Genomic DNA, 17,271 nt, shown 5'->3' on the forward strand with positions numbered 1-17,271 from the left:
TGTCAATTCCTAATCGTGTTTTTGAAGAGTGACAGGAAACCCAAGAAAGAAGGGCTTGTCCAGCCTCCCCTTGTGCCTCTTTTCACTCATTGAGAGTGGACCGTGCACTTAGCGGCCGGCCAATCGACGTGAGGTGGGAAAAAGCAACCTTGGTGTGAGCGCAAGGCCGCCAAGGGGTGTGCCCGTGGAAAAGAGAAGAACTCGGGTGAAAAGAAGATCCTTCTCTAACACAGATTGCAAGCTAAAGAAGAACCTCAATACCCCCAAGAACCCAAGTTCCTCGTGAACTTAAGAACCCAAGACCACAAGAACCCACAACTTCAGTGGATGGTCATCACGCGAAGTGGAATGGATACTTCTCTTGGAGGTGATGAGCATGAGAGAGGCGAAGAAGAATTTTCCCCACCAGGAGGTTTTTCTGACCCTCCCCCTTCCCCATCTACGCCAAGGATTGCACTAACTCCTATGAAGGAGTTGCTGCAGTTGTTTCTGGACACGAAGTTAGAACACGAAGAAAGAAGGGCAGCCATAGATCTTGACTACATAGAAAGAGCGGCAGCCATAGAGCGTAAGTACGACTTGGAAGCCAAAGTAAGAAAAGCAGAAAGAGAAGCAGAAAGAAAGGCCGACTTGGAGCGTGAGCGTGAGCAAGCGCGCTTGGCAGCCGAACAGAGCGCCGACACATGAAAGAGATGTTGCGACTCTTTTCTCAAGTGCAGGCACAGATGCAAGAGATTCGGGAAAAGGAGACTCTCTCCGTCTCTTCTTCTCCAAAGCATGATATACAAGATTTGCATGATGATAAGCATGATGATTTGCATGATCAAGATGTGATTTCTCACGAGCATGATGATTTGTATGACCACGATGTGATTGTTCACAAGGATGATGTGTTAGTTGATACTTTCTCTAGTGAAGCTAACCTCATTGCAGATTCGATCGATCACAAAGAACCGATCTTGGCTCTCGAGCCTTGGTCCAAAGAACCCTCACAGGAAGTATTATGTGTACAAATGATTAGTCAGCACGCATTGTTCGAGCGTTTCATTTGTGATGCTTTCCTGTATTTTAGTCACCGTCCTTATGTGATCCCTTTTCACAGGCATGCCATATTGTACGTTGAGCACGATTCACTCATGAATGAGCACGAATGTATGCGGATTTCTCATGAAAAGATGAACTGTTTGCATTCAAGGAAGCCACATTCCATGACTCCGATGAGCGCGCGGCGGTGTGTGCAAGTGAAAGAGCATGCGAGGAAGTGCAGTGTGTGTGCAGAGAGGGGAGGCGAAGGCCAGCAGGAGAGGAAGCGGTAGCAGAAGAGAGAGGGCTCACGTTTTTGGGGAAAACTCAATAAGTGAGTTTTGGGTTTTCCCACTTTTATTATAAGTGACCTTTTAAAAATGTGTCCAGATTCAATATGAACCTGGACAAAGTATAAAAATGTACAAAAAGGGGTTATTTAGGCCTTTAACCCAACAACGTTATTTAGGCCTTTAACCCAACAACCTCCCACTTAAAGGCATAAATGGTGCCTTTAAGCTACGTGACTCCCACCATCTCTATGCATAGATGATGTTGTGCTTTGGGTAAGCACTTAGTGAGAGCATCGGCTGGATTTTGTGATGTATGGACCTTAACCAATGTAATAAGGCCGTCCTCAAGCACTTCTCATATGAAGTGATACCGCACATCAATATGCTTTGTGCGTGCATGAAACATGGCATTCTTTGCCAGACATATAGCACTCTGGCTATCACAACCAAGCATAGGTGCCTTGGCAGGCAAGCCAAACTCACTACATAGGCGTGCTAACCAAATAGCTTCTTTGGAAGCCTCAGTGGGGCTGAAATATATTCAGCCTCTGTAGTAGACAATGCAACAATCTTTTGCAATCTAGAACACCATGAAACAGCACCTCCCGCAAGAGTAAATACATAGCCACTTGTGGATTTCCGTGTATCCACATCACCAGCCATGTCAGAATCACAAAATCCCTTCAACTCCATTCGTCCTTTACCATAGCAGAGGCATTTGTTTTTAGTCCCTTTCAAGTACCTCATAATGGACTTCAGTGCATCCCAATGCAACCTGCCTGGATTAGCCATAAACCGGCTCACAACTCCCACTGCATGGGCTATGTCAGGCCTAGTAGCAACCATAGCATACATAAGTAAACCACAAGCTGAAGCATAAGGCACACTTTGCATGTCATTGGCTTCTTCCTTTGACTTGGGACAATCATCCTTGGAGATTTTAACATATGGCTGTAATGGCACACCAAGAGGATTTGCTTCAGCCATGTTAAATCTGTCCAGCACCTTTTCAATGTACTTTTCTTGCGACAAATACAATAGGCGCTTGTCTCTTTGCCGTGTAACACGCACTCCAAGTATATGTTCAGCTACCCCAAGGTCTTTCATTGAAAACGCAGATTTCAGCTGCCCTTCAAGAGCATCTAGAGTGCTTCTTTTCTTTGCAGCTATCAACATATCATCTACATAGAGCACAAGAATGATAGGGCTGCCATCCTCATCACGTTTGGTATACAAACAATGGTCTGCATGGCTTCTTTTGTAACCATGTTTAAGCATGAAGCGATCAAACTTCTTGTACCACTGTCTACATGATTGTTTCAGCCCATACAAGCTTCTATTGAGCATACATACCAAATGTTCCTTGCCAGGGATAACAAAACCCTCGGGTTGTTTCATGTAAAGCTCTTCCTCCACATCACCATGCAAGAAAGCGGTATGTACATCCATTTGGTCCATTTCCAAATCAAGAGCAGCCACAATGGCAAACAATACACGCAAAGTGGTCATCTTCACAATAGGAGAGAACACCTCCTGAAAGTCTATGCCCTTGGTTTGAACATATCCCTTTGCCACAAGCCTTGCCTTATACTTGGGTTTTGCATCAACAGTTTTGATTTTATACACCCATTTGTTAGGAATGGCCTTCCTTCCTTTGGGCAATTCAACCAAATCCCAAGTATGATTAGCATGCAAAGCTTTAATCTCTTCCTGCATAGCAAGCTCCCACTTGTCGTTGTGCTCACATGTCTTTGCCTCTTTATACGCAATAGGCTCTCCCTCATCTGTCAACATAATGTAATGCAAAGAGGGGTCATATCGACTCACAGGCCGTCTTTGACGAGTAGACCGCCTCACCCAATGATCCACATTATCCGGCAATGGGTTTACATCAGGTGGCACTACAAAATCATCAACAATGGGCTGTTGTACATCATTTTCAGCACCATTTTCAGCATTGTTTCTTGGCTGCAAATGCCCTTCAGGAGCCTCAATTTGATGTCCAGCATCATTTGGCTCAAACACCACTGGATCATCTACATTTTCAGCCATTTGTGGTGCATCCTAAGGGTCAAAAATAGGCCTAACAGGTGGCTGGTCATGCTGAAATTTCACCCTTTTATGGTCATGCTTTGAGGCACAATTGTTTTGAAGCAGCCTTGCCTCATTAAAAACAACATCCCAGCTGCGTACAACCCTTTTGAGCTGAGGTAACCAAATCCTGTAACCCATTTCGCCTTCTTCACCATATCCCATGAACAGGCCTTTAATGGACTTCGCATCTAGTTTACTCCTCAACTCAAGTCTAACATGCACAAAAGCTTCGCAACCAAAAATGCGTAAGTAATCATATAAAGCAGGCTTGCCAGACCAAACCTCTTCAGAGATGTCACCTTTCAAGGACATGTGAGGGGATCGATTGCATATATGCACTGCAGTTTTCAAAGCTTCTCCCCAAAATCCATGAGAGAGATTAGCTGTGGACAGCATGCATCTCACCCTCTCACAAAGTGTCCTATTGAATCTTTCAGCCACACCATTAGAAGAGGGGATGTATGGCACAGTAAGCTCCCTCTTAATGCCCAAATTTTCACAAAACTTGTTAAATTCAGCACTTGTGTACTCCCCCCCATTGTCTGTACGCAAGCATTTTAGCTTTCTACATGTTTGGGTGGTCACAAATGCATGAGATCTCTTAAACGCAGCAAAGGCTGCATCCTTAGACTTAAGCAAATAAACCCAAATTTTCCTAGAATGATCATCAACAAAGGAGACAAAATAACATGCACCACCCATAGACTTAGTAGGCATGCTACATACATCAGAATGTACAAGATCAAACACACAAGATTTACGAGAGACACCAGAGTAATAAGAACGCTTTACTTGCTTGCCGTATTGACATTCATTACAAAAATCAAGCTTGTTCAAAGTACAAAGCTTAGAAAGGCCCTTTTGGCTCATATGGCCAAGCCTCTTGTGCCACAACTCCATGTGAGAGTTAATTTCAGCCAATGCAATAAACTTGCCCAACACGGCCTTTCCATGCATGCAGTAAAGTGTCCCTTTCTTTGTGCCCTTTACAATCAACCTTGAGCCTTTAGTCATTTTCCATGACCCTCTCTCAAACAAGATGATGTAACCATGCATATCCATCTGACCAACAGAAAGCAGAATCTTCTTGATTCCCGGCACATATCGAACATCATGTAAGACAAGCTCATTTGTGCCATCTATGGAGAGATGCACAGTGCCAATACCCTCAATGGAACATGCATGATTGTTTCCAAGGTATACATGGCCACACTTGCCCTCATCAAAAGTAGAGAAACACTCCTTGATAGGAGTCACATGAAATGAAGCACCGGAATCAACAATCCAAGTCTGGGACAATGCATCATTGACAGTCAACAAAGATCAATAAGATCACTCTTGGTGATCTGCATGTCCTGTGAATGAACATTTAGAGAGGCATCAAAGTCATAAGCATCATCATCTGACAAAGTGGCACACAAGATGTCCTCTACATCTGACAGCTCCTCAATCACGACACTAGAAGCCACATTGACCTTCTCTTTGTCCTTTGAGCTATCCTGTGCATCTACCTTGACTTCCTTCTTCTCTTTCTTTTTGTCTCCACCATTCTTTTTCCTTTCTAACTCGGCTTTATAGTACCTGCAATCGGGTTTCTTGTGACCTTTCCTGCCACACTGATAGCAAGTCACATCACCCTTGCCTTTGCTTGCATTTCCCCTTTCTTTACTCTTACTCTTACTCCTTTGTGCATAAGCATTCTTCTTTTCTGTCCTGCCTCTAACCATGTTGGCAGAGCTGCCTCCCTCTCCACTTGCTTTCTTCATGATTTCTTCATTCAAGATAGAACCCCTAACACCATCAAAGGTCAAATTGGGGTTATTGGACAACGAAACCACCAAAGTTTCCCATGACTTAAGTAAGGTCATAAGCAAGAAGATAGCTTTCAGCTTATCATCAAAAGAGGGCAAGGCAGAATCCTGTATAACTGCGACAAAGTACCTGCGAATAATGACAAGTGCTCTGCCGCGCTCTTGGACTCATCTGGTTGCATGCCAACAAGTTTCGCATCAAGTGCACTTGGTTGACAGGCGGCGTATTTTCATACATTCCCTTCAACTTCTCCCACACATCAAAAGCAGTCGTGAGACCTTTCACATCAATGACGGTCTCATTGGTCATGGCCATTTTAATGTATGTAACGGCCTTCCTGTTCATGCTAACCCATGCTTCATCCGTCATATTCTGTGGCTTCACCTGTTCAAGTGTCCCTTCGCAATCCTTAAGAAATAGGATTCCTTGAATCCTGTCTTTCCAAAGATCAAAACCTGTACCATCGAACCTCCTAATCTCGAAGAGGTTCTTCACATCCGAAGAAGATGAGGCCATAGTTGCACGAAATAAGAGGGATAATACGCTGAATTTTTGGGAAAAATACGCAAAAATCGGAGTATAGCCTCACAGAGATGTGCACAACAGCTCCAAATGGTCACAGGAGCAATTTGGGGCAAAATAGGTCGATTTGGGCACAAAATTCAATTTATGAAATTTATGCACAAGAAATTTCAGCGAGCAAATTTATGCTCGAAAACAACAAATTTAGTTGTTTTTAGCCTCAAAAGACATACATAAGGCTAATACACAGCCTTGAGAAGCATGTAAGCGCAAAAGCCCCAATGTGTAGCATCAAAATTGCATGAAATTGAGCCACAAATGGTCATACATCATCAAAATTTGTCAAATGTGCGTAGATTGCATCAATTTGCACTTTCCCCAATGTAATCGCACCATAAAAACACTTGCAAAAACCTGCGCAAATCTGAAATTTGCTTAAAGCACCTGTTTTAGGGCTTGTTATTCGGCAACTTCAGTGTTTTCAGGTAGCGGGGACTTAGCAAAAGTATTCCCACACCTTAATACATCATTTGCAAAACCTGTATTTTGCTGTCATAACCTGTAATTTCCTGTTTTTGACCTAATTTCAGCCTGTTTTGGGTCAATTTGGGTTGCCGAGAGCTCTCTAGTGTCCGGGGACAAGTCCTTTGGCGACGAAATTGCAAAATCTCGCGTGAAATTTGACCTTCTTGGCTGAAATTCAACGTTTTGCAGGTTTGGGGCAAACCCTAATCGAGGCTCTAATACCAGTTGATGAGCGCACGGCGGTGTGTACAAGTGAAAAGCACGCGAGGAAGTGCAGTGTGTGTGCAGAGAGGGGAGGCGAAGGCCAGCAGGAGAAGCGCTAGCAGAAGAGAGAGAGCTCATGTTTTTGGGGAAAACTCAATAAGTGAGTTTTGGGTTTTCCCACTTTTATTATAAGTGACCTTCAAAGTATAAAAATGTACAAAAAGGGATTATTTAGGCCTTTAACACAACAACGTTATTTAGGCCTTTAACCCAACAGACTCTTCCTTGGCATGACACATTCGTAGAAAGAGCACAAGAAAGATTGAGCATCAAGCATCGGCATTTCCATTATGATTTGCCACAGTTGATTGATTTAGATCAGAAAGTCAAGATTCGACCTCATTGTTTGTGTATGTTTGATGAACGGTTTGGCACTCCGTCTCTATGTTCATCTACATTGCATGCACAGGCTCTACAGAAGAGTAGTATTTTTCCAGTCACTTTACATGGAATGGGTATGTTCATGTTTTTGTGTTGGAAGTGGTTTCGGGAATTTTCAGCCTTGGAGATTCTTGAAGGTGGTGGACCTACGTCCATAGACAAACTTGAAGCATTGAAGGAGCTACAGACATAGTAACAGGGAATGGCTGTTTTCAGGTCTCCGTTCCCCGTTCCCATTCCAAGTTCCCGTTCCGAATCCCCGTTCCATGTTTCAAACGTGAGTACCCGTAACAGGGAATGGCATTTTGTTCCGCGTTCCCGTTCCCCGTTCCCGTTCCGGTTTCTCGTTCCTGGTAACTATGGCTACAGAAGCCTTTGTCCCTTTCAACGCGCAAAGAAGCAAGTGTTGCAGACCTTTATGAAGTTCAAGTATTGCACGACCCACACCTCAGAATGGGCCGGCGAAGAGTCCTATCGAGGATTCCGGATGTTGTTGGCGATCTCCCTCGACGCCATACAGTTCGGTACCAGTACCTCACTTTGAAAAGGAGGGGATGTCACGTGACACATCCAACCCTATGTGTCCGTGGACAAGCTACAGCATGACCAGGGTTCAGTTCAGTCAAGTCAGTCTAGAATAGGAAGTGATCTGGCACTTTTGTGAGTCTGTTCGCAAACCGTGCATGTCCAGACACTTAGATTAGATGCATAGCCTCCGGTTGCACACAGCATGATCATCAGCATTCCCATCAGAATCCATCAGGGGAATTTTACAGTGCATTAAACCTATTTTCCCTATTTTTGACATTTTTCACTTATTTATTAAGTGACTTTTGTTGAAAAGTAGGTAGGGCAATTTTGCTAAGTTTGTATATAAGCAAACCTAGCGCTAGCACTTTCTGGCAGAAGAGGCAACAGGAGCACCTTGCTCAACAGGCAACTTCTCAACAAAACTCCACAGAGGCCTAGCATTTTGCAAGAGACTGCAACACCTAGCGGTTTTGGACCAGATCAGCCAGCGTTTTTGATCTGCAGATTCCTGGCGATAGCAAGAAGCAAAAGCCTCAACATTAGCAGATTCACCACAGCAGGACCATTTTCAGACTAGCGTTTTTGCCTCAACCTGAAACCATCAGCATTTTTGCAAACCTTCGCGACAAAACCTCCATTAGACTCAGTGTTTTCAGTTTTCAGCAGTCAGTATTCGCAGTAGAACCCCCAAACCTCGCAAATCTCACCTTCCCGCTGCATATCCTCGCCGCACGGTTAGATCCGTCGAAGTTTGCAGATTCAGCCGGGAAAACGCAGATTTCAGCATCTACGGTTTCAGCGCGTCGTTGTCGCATCGTCGTCACCGACATAGAGTCAGAATTCAGCAGATAAAGATTTGCAAATTTCAGCCCTTAGCATTTTCAGATTTCAGCCCGTCTCGTCGTCGTCGACAAGTCGGCAAGTTCAAGCATTGTAGAGATTTGTGCAATCATAAGTAGATCGCTCTCGCCATAGAGAGTGGGGCCTTCGGAGGAGGGTTTGACAACTTGTCTGGTGTCGTATTCTCTTCTCTCTCTATCTCTCAGTCTCATGCACTTCCATTCACAGTGTCCATTGCACTCTCTCAGTAAAGGAAAGAAAGTGTTAGGTGCAACGGAATGAATGTTTACACTTTGCTCAAGATGAGTGCTCCAAACTGTGCTCAAGGTTCCTTTGTTCTTATGGAAGAAAGAGCCTTCCGTTCTTAATGAGAGAATGTTATCATCACAAACAAAGTGAATGGGTATTGTGCATGCAAGTGTATGAGACTAAGAGATAGAGAGAGAAGAGAGATACGACACCGGAGGCGTTGTAAAACCCTCCTCCAAAGACCCCACTCTCGTCGGCGAGAGTGGTCTACTTATGATTGCACAAACTGGTACAAACTGAATTAATGTGACTGATGCAAGTCTAGGCTATGTTGACAATGACGACGAAGATGACGAAGCCGATCTAAGGGCTGAAATTTGCAATCTTTTATCTGCTATCCAAAAATGCTATGGCTGAAATCTGCGGCTAGTCCAAAAACATTGATTCTGGGGCTGTTTCTGTAGGTCTTTGACGCTAAAAATTTGCAGGTTTAGAGCTGAAAACTGAGGTTTCTTGAGGCTGAAAACTGATGGTCTTTCCGGGCTGCATCTGCTACTTTTTAGGGCTGAAGCTTGCTATGACCAAAAACGCTAGGCATAAGGTTTCTGTTGCCGACGACAAGGGCTGAAAACGCTGATGTTTGTAGTTTTTGTCGGCGATGGAACTTTGCAAAAACTTTGCGGTGAAGATCTGCTGATGCAAAAACGCTGAGGCAAGGGACTTGTTGGCGATGATGCAAATGCTGAAAACGCAAGGCTGATGCAGATGAAGAAAATGCTAAGTTTAGTCTGGCTTAGAGGGGAGAACCGCCAAGGTCTTGTTGGAGAAGTTGCCTGCTGAGCTTGGCTCCTGTTGCCTCTTCTGCCATTTAGTGCTAGTCTACGTTTGCTTATATACAAACTTACTCAATTTGCCCTACCTACTTTCCAACAAAAGTCACTTAAAAATAATAAGTGAAAAATGTCAAAAATAGGTAAAATAGGCTAAATGCACTGGAAAATTCCCCTGAAGGATTCTGATGGATTCTGATGGGAATGCTTATGATCATGTTGTGTGCAACCAGAGGATATGCATCTACACTAAGTGGCTGGGCATGCACGGTCTACGAATAGACTCACAAAAGTGCCAGATTACTTCTAATTCTAGACTGACTGGACTGACTGAACCCTGATCATGTTGTAGCTTGTCCACGGACACATAGGGTTGGATGTGTCACGTGACATCCCCTCCTTTTCAAAGTGAGGTACTGGTACCGAACTGTATGGCGTCGAGGGAGATCGCCAATAGCATCCGGAATCCTGGAAGGGACTCTTCGCCGGCCCACTCTGATGTGTGGGTCGTGCAGTACTTGAACTTCAGAAAGGTCTACAACGCTTGCTTCTTTGGGCCGCGCCGAAAGCGACACAGTCTTCTGAGGCTCCTTCAATGCTTCAACTTCGTCTAGAGTCATGCTTCTTTCTTCAAGAATCTCCATGGCTGAAAATTCCTGAAACCACTTCCAACACAAAAACATGAGCATACCTATTCCATGTAAAGTGAGTGGAAAAAATCTTGTCTTCCTAAAAGACTGTGCATGCAATGTAAATGAACCAATAGACGAAGTGTCAAACCGTTCACCACACACACGCAAACAATGAGATCGAATCTTTCTCTTTCGATCTAATTCAATCAACTGTGGCAATTCACAACGGAAATGCCCATGCTTGGTGCTCATACTATCATATGCTCTCTCTACAACTGTGTCGTGCCAAGGAAGAGACATGGAATGTGACTTCCTTGAATGCATACTTTTTAGCTTTTCATGAAGAATCCGCATACATTCGTGCTCATTCATGAGTGAAACGTGCTCAACGTACAATATGTCATGCCTAGGAAAAGGGATCACATAAAGACGCTGAAGAAAATACAGGAAACGATCGTGAATAAAACACTCGAACAATGCGTGCGTATCAATCATGCGAACACATAATACTTCCTCTGAGAGTTCTTTGGACCTAGGCTCGAGAGCCAAGATCGGTTCTTCCTGAATGATCGAAACGTCCTATGGGGGTTCTTTGGACCTCGACTTGAAAGCCAAGATTGGTTCTTCGTGATCTATCGAATCTACGACGAGGTTAGCTTCGCTAGAAAAAGCATCCACTAACACATCATCCTTGTGAACAATCACATCATCTTCATGCAACTCATATGCTTGTGAGAAATCACATCTTGATCATGCAAATCATCTTCTCTTCACCCAAGTTCTACTCTTTTCCGCAGGCGGACCCCTTGGCGGCCTTGCGCTCACACCAAGGTTGCTTTTTCCCACCTCACGTCGATTGGCCGGTCGCTAAGTGCACGATCCGCTCTCAATGAGTGAAAAGAGGCACAAGGGGAGGCTGGACAAGCCCTTCTTTCTTGGATTTCCTGTCACTCTTCAAAAACACGATTAGGAATCGACACGCCCATGTGAACTTGGGTTCGTGCGACCTCAGCAAGCAAAAAAAATTATGTGGTTCTTGTGGTTCTTTCCTTGAGTGATACAAAAAAAATTATGTGGTTCTTGTGGTTCTTTCCTTGAGTGATACAGAACACTGCCAAAGCTCTGATACCAATGTTAGGTGCAGCGGAATGAATGTTTGCGCTTTGCTCAAGATGAGTGCTCCGAACTGTGCTCAAGGTTCCTTTTGTTCTTATGGAAGGGAGAGCCTTCCGTTCTTAATGAGAGAATGTTATGATCACAAAGAAAGTGAATGGGTACTATGCGTGCAAGTGTATGAGACTGAGAGATAGAGAGAGAAGAGAGATACGACACCAGAGACGTTGTAAAACCTCCTTCGAAGGCCCCACTCTCGTCAGCGAGAGCGGTCTACTTATGATTGCACAAACTGGTACAAACTGAATGCATGTGACTGATGCAAGTCTAGGCTATGTCGACAATGACGACGGAGATGACGAAGCCGATCTAAGGGCTGAAATTTGCAATCTTTTATCTGCTATCCAAAAACGCTATGGCTGAAATCTGCGGTTAGTCCAAAAACATTGATTCTGGGGCTGTTTCTGTAGGTCTTTGACGCTAAAAATTTGCAGGTTTAGAGCTGAAAACTGAGGTTTCTTTAGGCTGAAAACCGATGGTCTTTCCGGGCTGCATCTGCTACTTTTTAGGGCTGAAGCTTGCTATGACCAAAAACGCTAGGCATAAGGTTTCTGTTGCCGACGACAAGGGCTGAAAACGCTGATGTTTGTAGTTTTTGTCGGCGATGGAACTTTGCAAAAACGCTAGGCTTGGGCTTGCTTGCCGTGAAGATCTGCTGATGCAAAAACGCTAAGGCAAGGGACTTGCTAGCGATGATGCAAATGCTGAAAACGCAAGGCTGATGCAGATGAAGAAAACGCTAGGTTGAGTCTGGCTTGGAGGGGAGAACCGCCAAGGTCTTGTTGGAGAAGTTGCCTGCTGAGCTTGGCTCCTGTTGCCTCTTCTGCCATTTAGTGCTAGTCTAGGTTTGCTTATATACAAACTTACTCAATTTGCCCTACCTACTTTCCAACAAAAGTCACTTAAAAATAATAAGTGAAAGATGTCAAAAATAGGTAAAATAGGCTAAATGCACTGGAAAATTCCCCCAAAGGATTCTGATGGGAATGCTTATGATCATGCTATGTGCAACCAAAGGATATGCATCTACACTAAGTGACTGGGCATGCACGGTCTACGAATAGACTCACAAAAGTGCCAGATCACTTCTAATTCTAGACTGACTGGACTGACTGAACCTTGATCATGCTGTAGCTTGTCCACGGACACATAGGGTTGGATGTGTCACATGACAGAAAGGCTCTCCCTTCGTAAGTAAAAGGAACCTTGAGCACAGTTCGGAACACTCATCTTGAGCAAAGTTCAACATTCACTTCCGTTGCACCTTACATGTTACTATTTTTCTTGTTAGTAGCAAAATAAGCATTAAATTGATGCAACCAAGAATGAATCACAGAAGCATCCATCTTACCATCATACTTACTTAAAGTCAACTTCTCAGTGATTAAATTGTTGGAGTCGTCGCCGTCTCTACCTGTGCTACCGGATGACTCGTCGGCCTCCTTGAGTGGCTCGCTCTTCAAGGAGAGTACCTGTAGGACCAACTCTCGACCAAAGTCTCCATAGGATTTGGTGCAATCCGTGGCATAGATGGGAATAGAGAAGGATCTAGAAGCAATCCTCCTGGTGTAAGGACTTCTTCTCCAATTCCACTCTCATCACCTTCACGCGAAGTATCCATTCTGCTTCTGGTGATGACCATGCACTAAGTACTTGGGTACTTGTTGTACTTGGGTGTTATGTGCACATGGCTCTGTGTGCCACGTGGACATGCTTCATCGACTTCCAAAGCCAATTTTCCCCTTCTTCCTAGATAGGAGTGTCTAGAATCCTAGGAGGATTAGAAGGTAATTTTATGAGCCTGTTTGCAGGATCTGCATGTCCGGACAAGTCCACTAGATTAGGTATTCCAGTTTTCGAACCCTTTTGCATAAATGGTTTGTATACGTGTTTTGACATATGTTATTACACTACGGTGGGCATCTGACATGACGTGCATGTACTTCTAGGTTAGAGGAATCCAACGAGCCATTCCCCGCGTCGATCCAATTCCCGGGTGGGCAAATGTGCGACAATTTCACCCAAAACTGAACCCCTGGCCTAACTTTTTAATAATTCATTTTAATGATTTATTTGTTGGGTGTGGTGGACGGATTGCCCTACCTAAGCCTAAATAAATTCATAAGCCCAAATCTTGGCCTACAAAGGGACCAAGAGGGCCAGCCTTTCAATAGATTTTCCTAGCGCTAGCATGAGGAGCAACGCAGCCTAGCATTTTGCAGATTGCCTCGCGTTTTGGGAGTTGCAGATTCTCTAGCGTTTTGCAACCCTCGGCCTTGCGATCCCATCTTCCGCCATAGCGCTTCCTCTTCCGAGTGCAGATCAGCCAACGTTTTCGGTTTCCAGCCCTTCGTTGTCGCGGTGGTGCGAGATCTGCTAACGCTAGCTTCTCCCAGATACAATCCGGTACTTTGGCAGCTCATTGAGCCTCCCCTCGGCCATTCCCTCGCCGGCATCTACTCCTCCATTGCTGCCCATCATCGTTGTCATCAAGATCTGCGTGCTGCGTTTTTTGTCACAGATCTGCATTTTTGCAGCCAGCTTTCAGTCCTTCATTCCTCTCACATTGGGAGCGCAATTCAGCCCCATATCTTCCCCTTGGTGGCCATCCGCAATCCCACATCGAGAAGAATCCAAAGGTGCATCAAATCGGCCCCAAAGGTGCCTCGTCTTGAGGAGTTACTGCGGTGACAATCATCATTCGAGTCAATAGAGTCTACACTTGAGGTATTGCTTTGTGTGTACATTCCATTTACACAATTTAAAGCAAATACCACATCGGCAACAGAGTGGGGGGCCCTTGAGAGGGTTGGTTGGACCCCATCGGGTGTTGCTCTTCTTTTCTCTCTCTTTCTCTCTCCCTTTACACATCTCTACTGCATTCTCTCAGCCCTTCTCTTTAGGAGAAAGTAAAAGGAACCATCATTCAAGCAAAACGGAATCACTAACGCAAGGAAAGAAAGAAAGGATTTTATGGAAGTGTAAAACTAGATCTTCACCATTTCAATTCCACTACACCTGACATTGAGGTTCTTGGTACTTGGTACTGCTTGCAATCTGCAATTAAGAAGGCTTTTCTCTTACCCAAGCTTAACTCCTTCCTCCGGGTGCACCCCTTGGCGGCCTTGCGCTCACACCAAGGTTGCTTTTTCCCACCTCATGTCAATTGGCCTGCCGAAATGTGCAAGGTCCATTCTCAATGAGTGGAAGAGAGGAACGAGGGGAGGCTGGACAAGCCCTTCTTTTCTGGGTTACCTGTCACTCTTTAAAAACACAGATTAGAGAGATCAACACGCCCAAGTGGTCTTCGGTTACGTGCAATCTTAACAAGCAAAAGAAAAAAATTTATGTGGTTCTTTATGGCTTAAATGCCCTTAAGACAAAGCAATGAAGACGGGAGCGTGCCCGATGCTCAATGGACTCAGGGTGGGAGTGGTTAATAAGTCCGGGGTCTGACACGATTCTTTGGAACAAAAATCCGAGAGGAATTCTTAAGTTCTTTCCTTGAGTGATGATACCAAACACTGCCAAAGATCTCTGATACTAATGTTATATGCAACCGAAGTGATTTAGGGTGTGTGCTCAAGATGAGTGCTCAATGCGTACTCAAGGTTCTTTTTAATAAGAGACTTCGTTTTACTTCATGAGAGTTGTGCAATAGACTAGATAGAGAAAAAGAATGATAATGTGAGAGAGGGTGATGTGAGTGATAGAGAGAGAGAGAGAGGACTCCACCAGATGGGGTCCCAAACCCCCCTCCAAGGGTCCCCCCTCACTATTGCTAGAGAGGTATTTTCTTTAGATTGCACAAATGATGATACAATGGTCCTCGATGCTGAGATGTTGATGGGAACTTGATGTAGATGCTTGGCTCTGCAAGGCTAAGGGCTGAAAAGCAAAAACGCTAATGGATTGATGGGACATGCGAATGACAACGAGGCTATGGGCTGATTTGCTAACGCCGATGTCGACGATCAAAACGCTAGCTGATCTGAGGGCTAAATCTGAAAACGCTCGTTGATCTGCTACGATGGCTGAAAACCGATGGCGATGCAATCTGCTACTGATGGCTGGGGTGTTGTGGTACTACGGGTACTGGTGCTTTGCTAGAGAGGTATTTTCTTTAGATTGCACAAATGATGATACAATGGTCCTCGATGCTGAGATGTTGATGGGAACTTGATGTAGATGCTTGGCTCTGCAAGGCTAAGGGCTGAAAAGCAAAAACGCTAATGGATTGATGGGACATGCGAATGACAACGAGGCTATGGGCTGATTTGCTAACGCCGATGTCGACGATCAAAACGCTAGCTGATCTGAGGGCTAAATCTGAAAACGCTCGTTGATCTGCTACGATGGCTGAAAACCGATGGCGATGCAATCTGCTACTGATGGCTGGGGTGTTGTGGTACTACGGGTACTGGTGCTTTGCTGGTACTGAGGTACTAACTTATGGTTGAGAAATGACCCCGAGGGTCACTTATATATGGGGTAAAATTTGGGTCAATGCCACTTAAAAACCCGCGATTTCTAAATGATGGTAAAATGTCACTTATTAATAAGTTGATGAACTACTAATAAGAGGTGATTCACATGCAGAGAAATACATAGGCTGGGTACTAATGCAACTGTATGGGAACACCCCAATGCCTACACGTAGCAAACACTGGCTATGCTCATGTGCAATCACAGCGTATGCAACTGATCTAAAGTGATTGGACATGCACGTCCTGCGTACATGCTCACAAGGGTGTCAAAACACTTCCTAGGCTATCCTAAACCTTAGAAAGAAATAGGAGTTACAGCTTGTCCACATGCACATAGTGTTAGATGTGCACGTGACACTCCCGGATCATTCTACAAAACTCAGAGACATTGCTTATGCGATGCCCTCAAGCGGAGCAAATTTGGCTCGGGATCCTTTGGATGATGGCGTCCATTTACCAGAGATGACCTATACGGGGGGGCTATAGTATTGCCAGCATATTCAGTGCTAGCCCTCGGATATGAGACAGAGCAGGACAGATTTGCAATCCTTGCCTTTGGCAAAATCCAATTCAAAACACAAATGCCGCTTGGCAAACTATGTGCTCCAAATCTACAAAAGGGGGATAAAAAAGAAGGCGCCAATCTAATATAGGTGTTTGTCGCTGGCTCAAAGAAATTGCTATGTCTAAGTATTTTGCAAGCATGAGCTGGTAAACAATATAATCATTACACGAAACAAAAATCCATGCTCCATAGTAAATTCTATGAAAAGCACCAGAACAAAATGCATTATCCAAGTAACATTCGTGAGTAGAACATGAAAAAAGGCATCAGTTCTGAAGACACAACATTGGAAAAGTCAATGTGCCAATTGTTCTCAGAACCTCAGATAATCTTATGTGTGGGTCACAAAACTTACCATCATCAGAGGGATCAGCATTGGCCTTGTAGCGAGATGTGATGGCATGATGCAGGTTGCATCCAGCAGAGAGAAGGTGAGGCCGCACAAAAGAAGCAGATGTAGGGCGGCGAGCTTCGAAGTAGCGGACACCGTCAAGGGAGCCATCGTGCCGGCCATCACCAGAGTCCCAATCTACACCGACCCAAAGTCCCTGCTGCCCTTGCACGGGGCCAACATATCTCACTGTACCCAACTGCGGGTCTTTCTCCTTGTCCTTAGCAGGGCAGCTTATTACCCTTTGACCCACAACGAAGGAACACTCATTCTTTCTGTCCTTGGCCCCCGCCTGCTCTGCATTCGCTTCTCTTGCCATCGCGGCTACGGGCTTCAGCATTGGCATCCTGTACCTCCACTGCCCTCACACTGCTAGAGGAGAAGTTGAAACTTAAAACGCCCCCATGCCACGTGTTCATAGGGGAGGGGGGCCTCAGCACTAAAGGGCGCAGAGCATTAAATGAAGCTTTGGCCATGGGATCGATGGCGCGCGAGTGGAAACACAGACATCGAGAAATTGCGGACCGTTAGATCGCCGAAAAGTAAACTTGGACAAAAATTGCATGGGGGGTGAGTTTATTTATCATGCTTAAGTCTCTCACCATGGTCACAATGTGCGTGCGGGTGAAGTGGATAGTGCATGAGCCTCGCGTGTGGGA

General features: G+C 44.9%; 1 protein-coding gene across 2 annotated transcripts in view; it reads right to left on the bottom strand.

Annotated features, from left to right (window-relative positions):
• LOC147434944 (tubulin-folding cofactor E-like) overlaps positions 1-17,034 on the bottom strand; it is a 30,305-nt gene extending 13,271 nt beyond the window's left edge. Inside the window, exon 1 of one of the 2 annotated variants that reach the window (XM_086491323.1) lies at positions 16,577-17,034. In XM_086491323.1, the coding sequence (XP_086347449.1) occupies positions 16,577-16,958 (382 nt within the window). In that variant the 5' untranslated portion in view covers positions 16,959-17,034. The remainder of the gene's footprint in view (positions 1-16,576) is intronic. The other variant, XM_086491324.1, reaches the window with a different exon arrangement.
• Between the last annotated feature and the right edge of the window lie 237 nt (positions 17,035-17,271).

Source organism: Adiantum capillus-veneris, chromosome 19 (assembly GCF_014529385.1).
Source record: "Adiantum capillus-veneris isolate H3 chromosome 19, ASM1452938v2, whole genome shotgun sequence".
Taxonomy (NCBI): Eukaryota; Viridiplantae; Streptophyta; class Polypodiopsida; order Polypodiales; family Pteridaceae; genus Adiantum; species Adiantum capillus-veneris.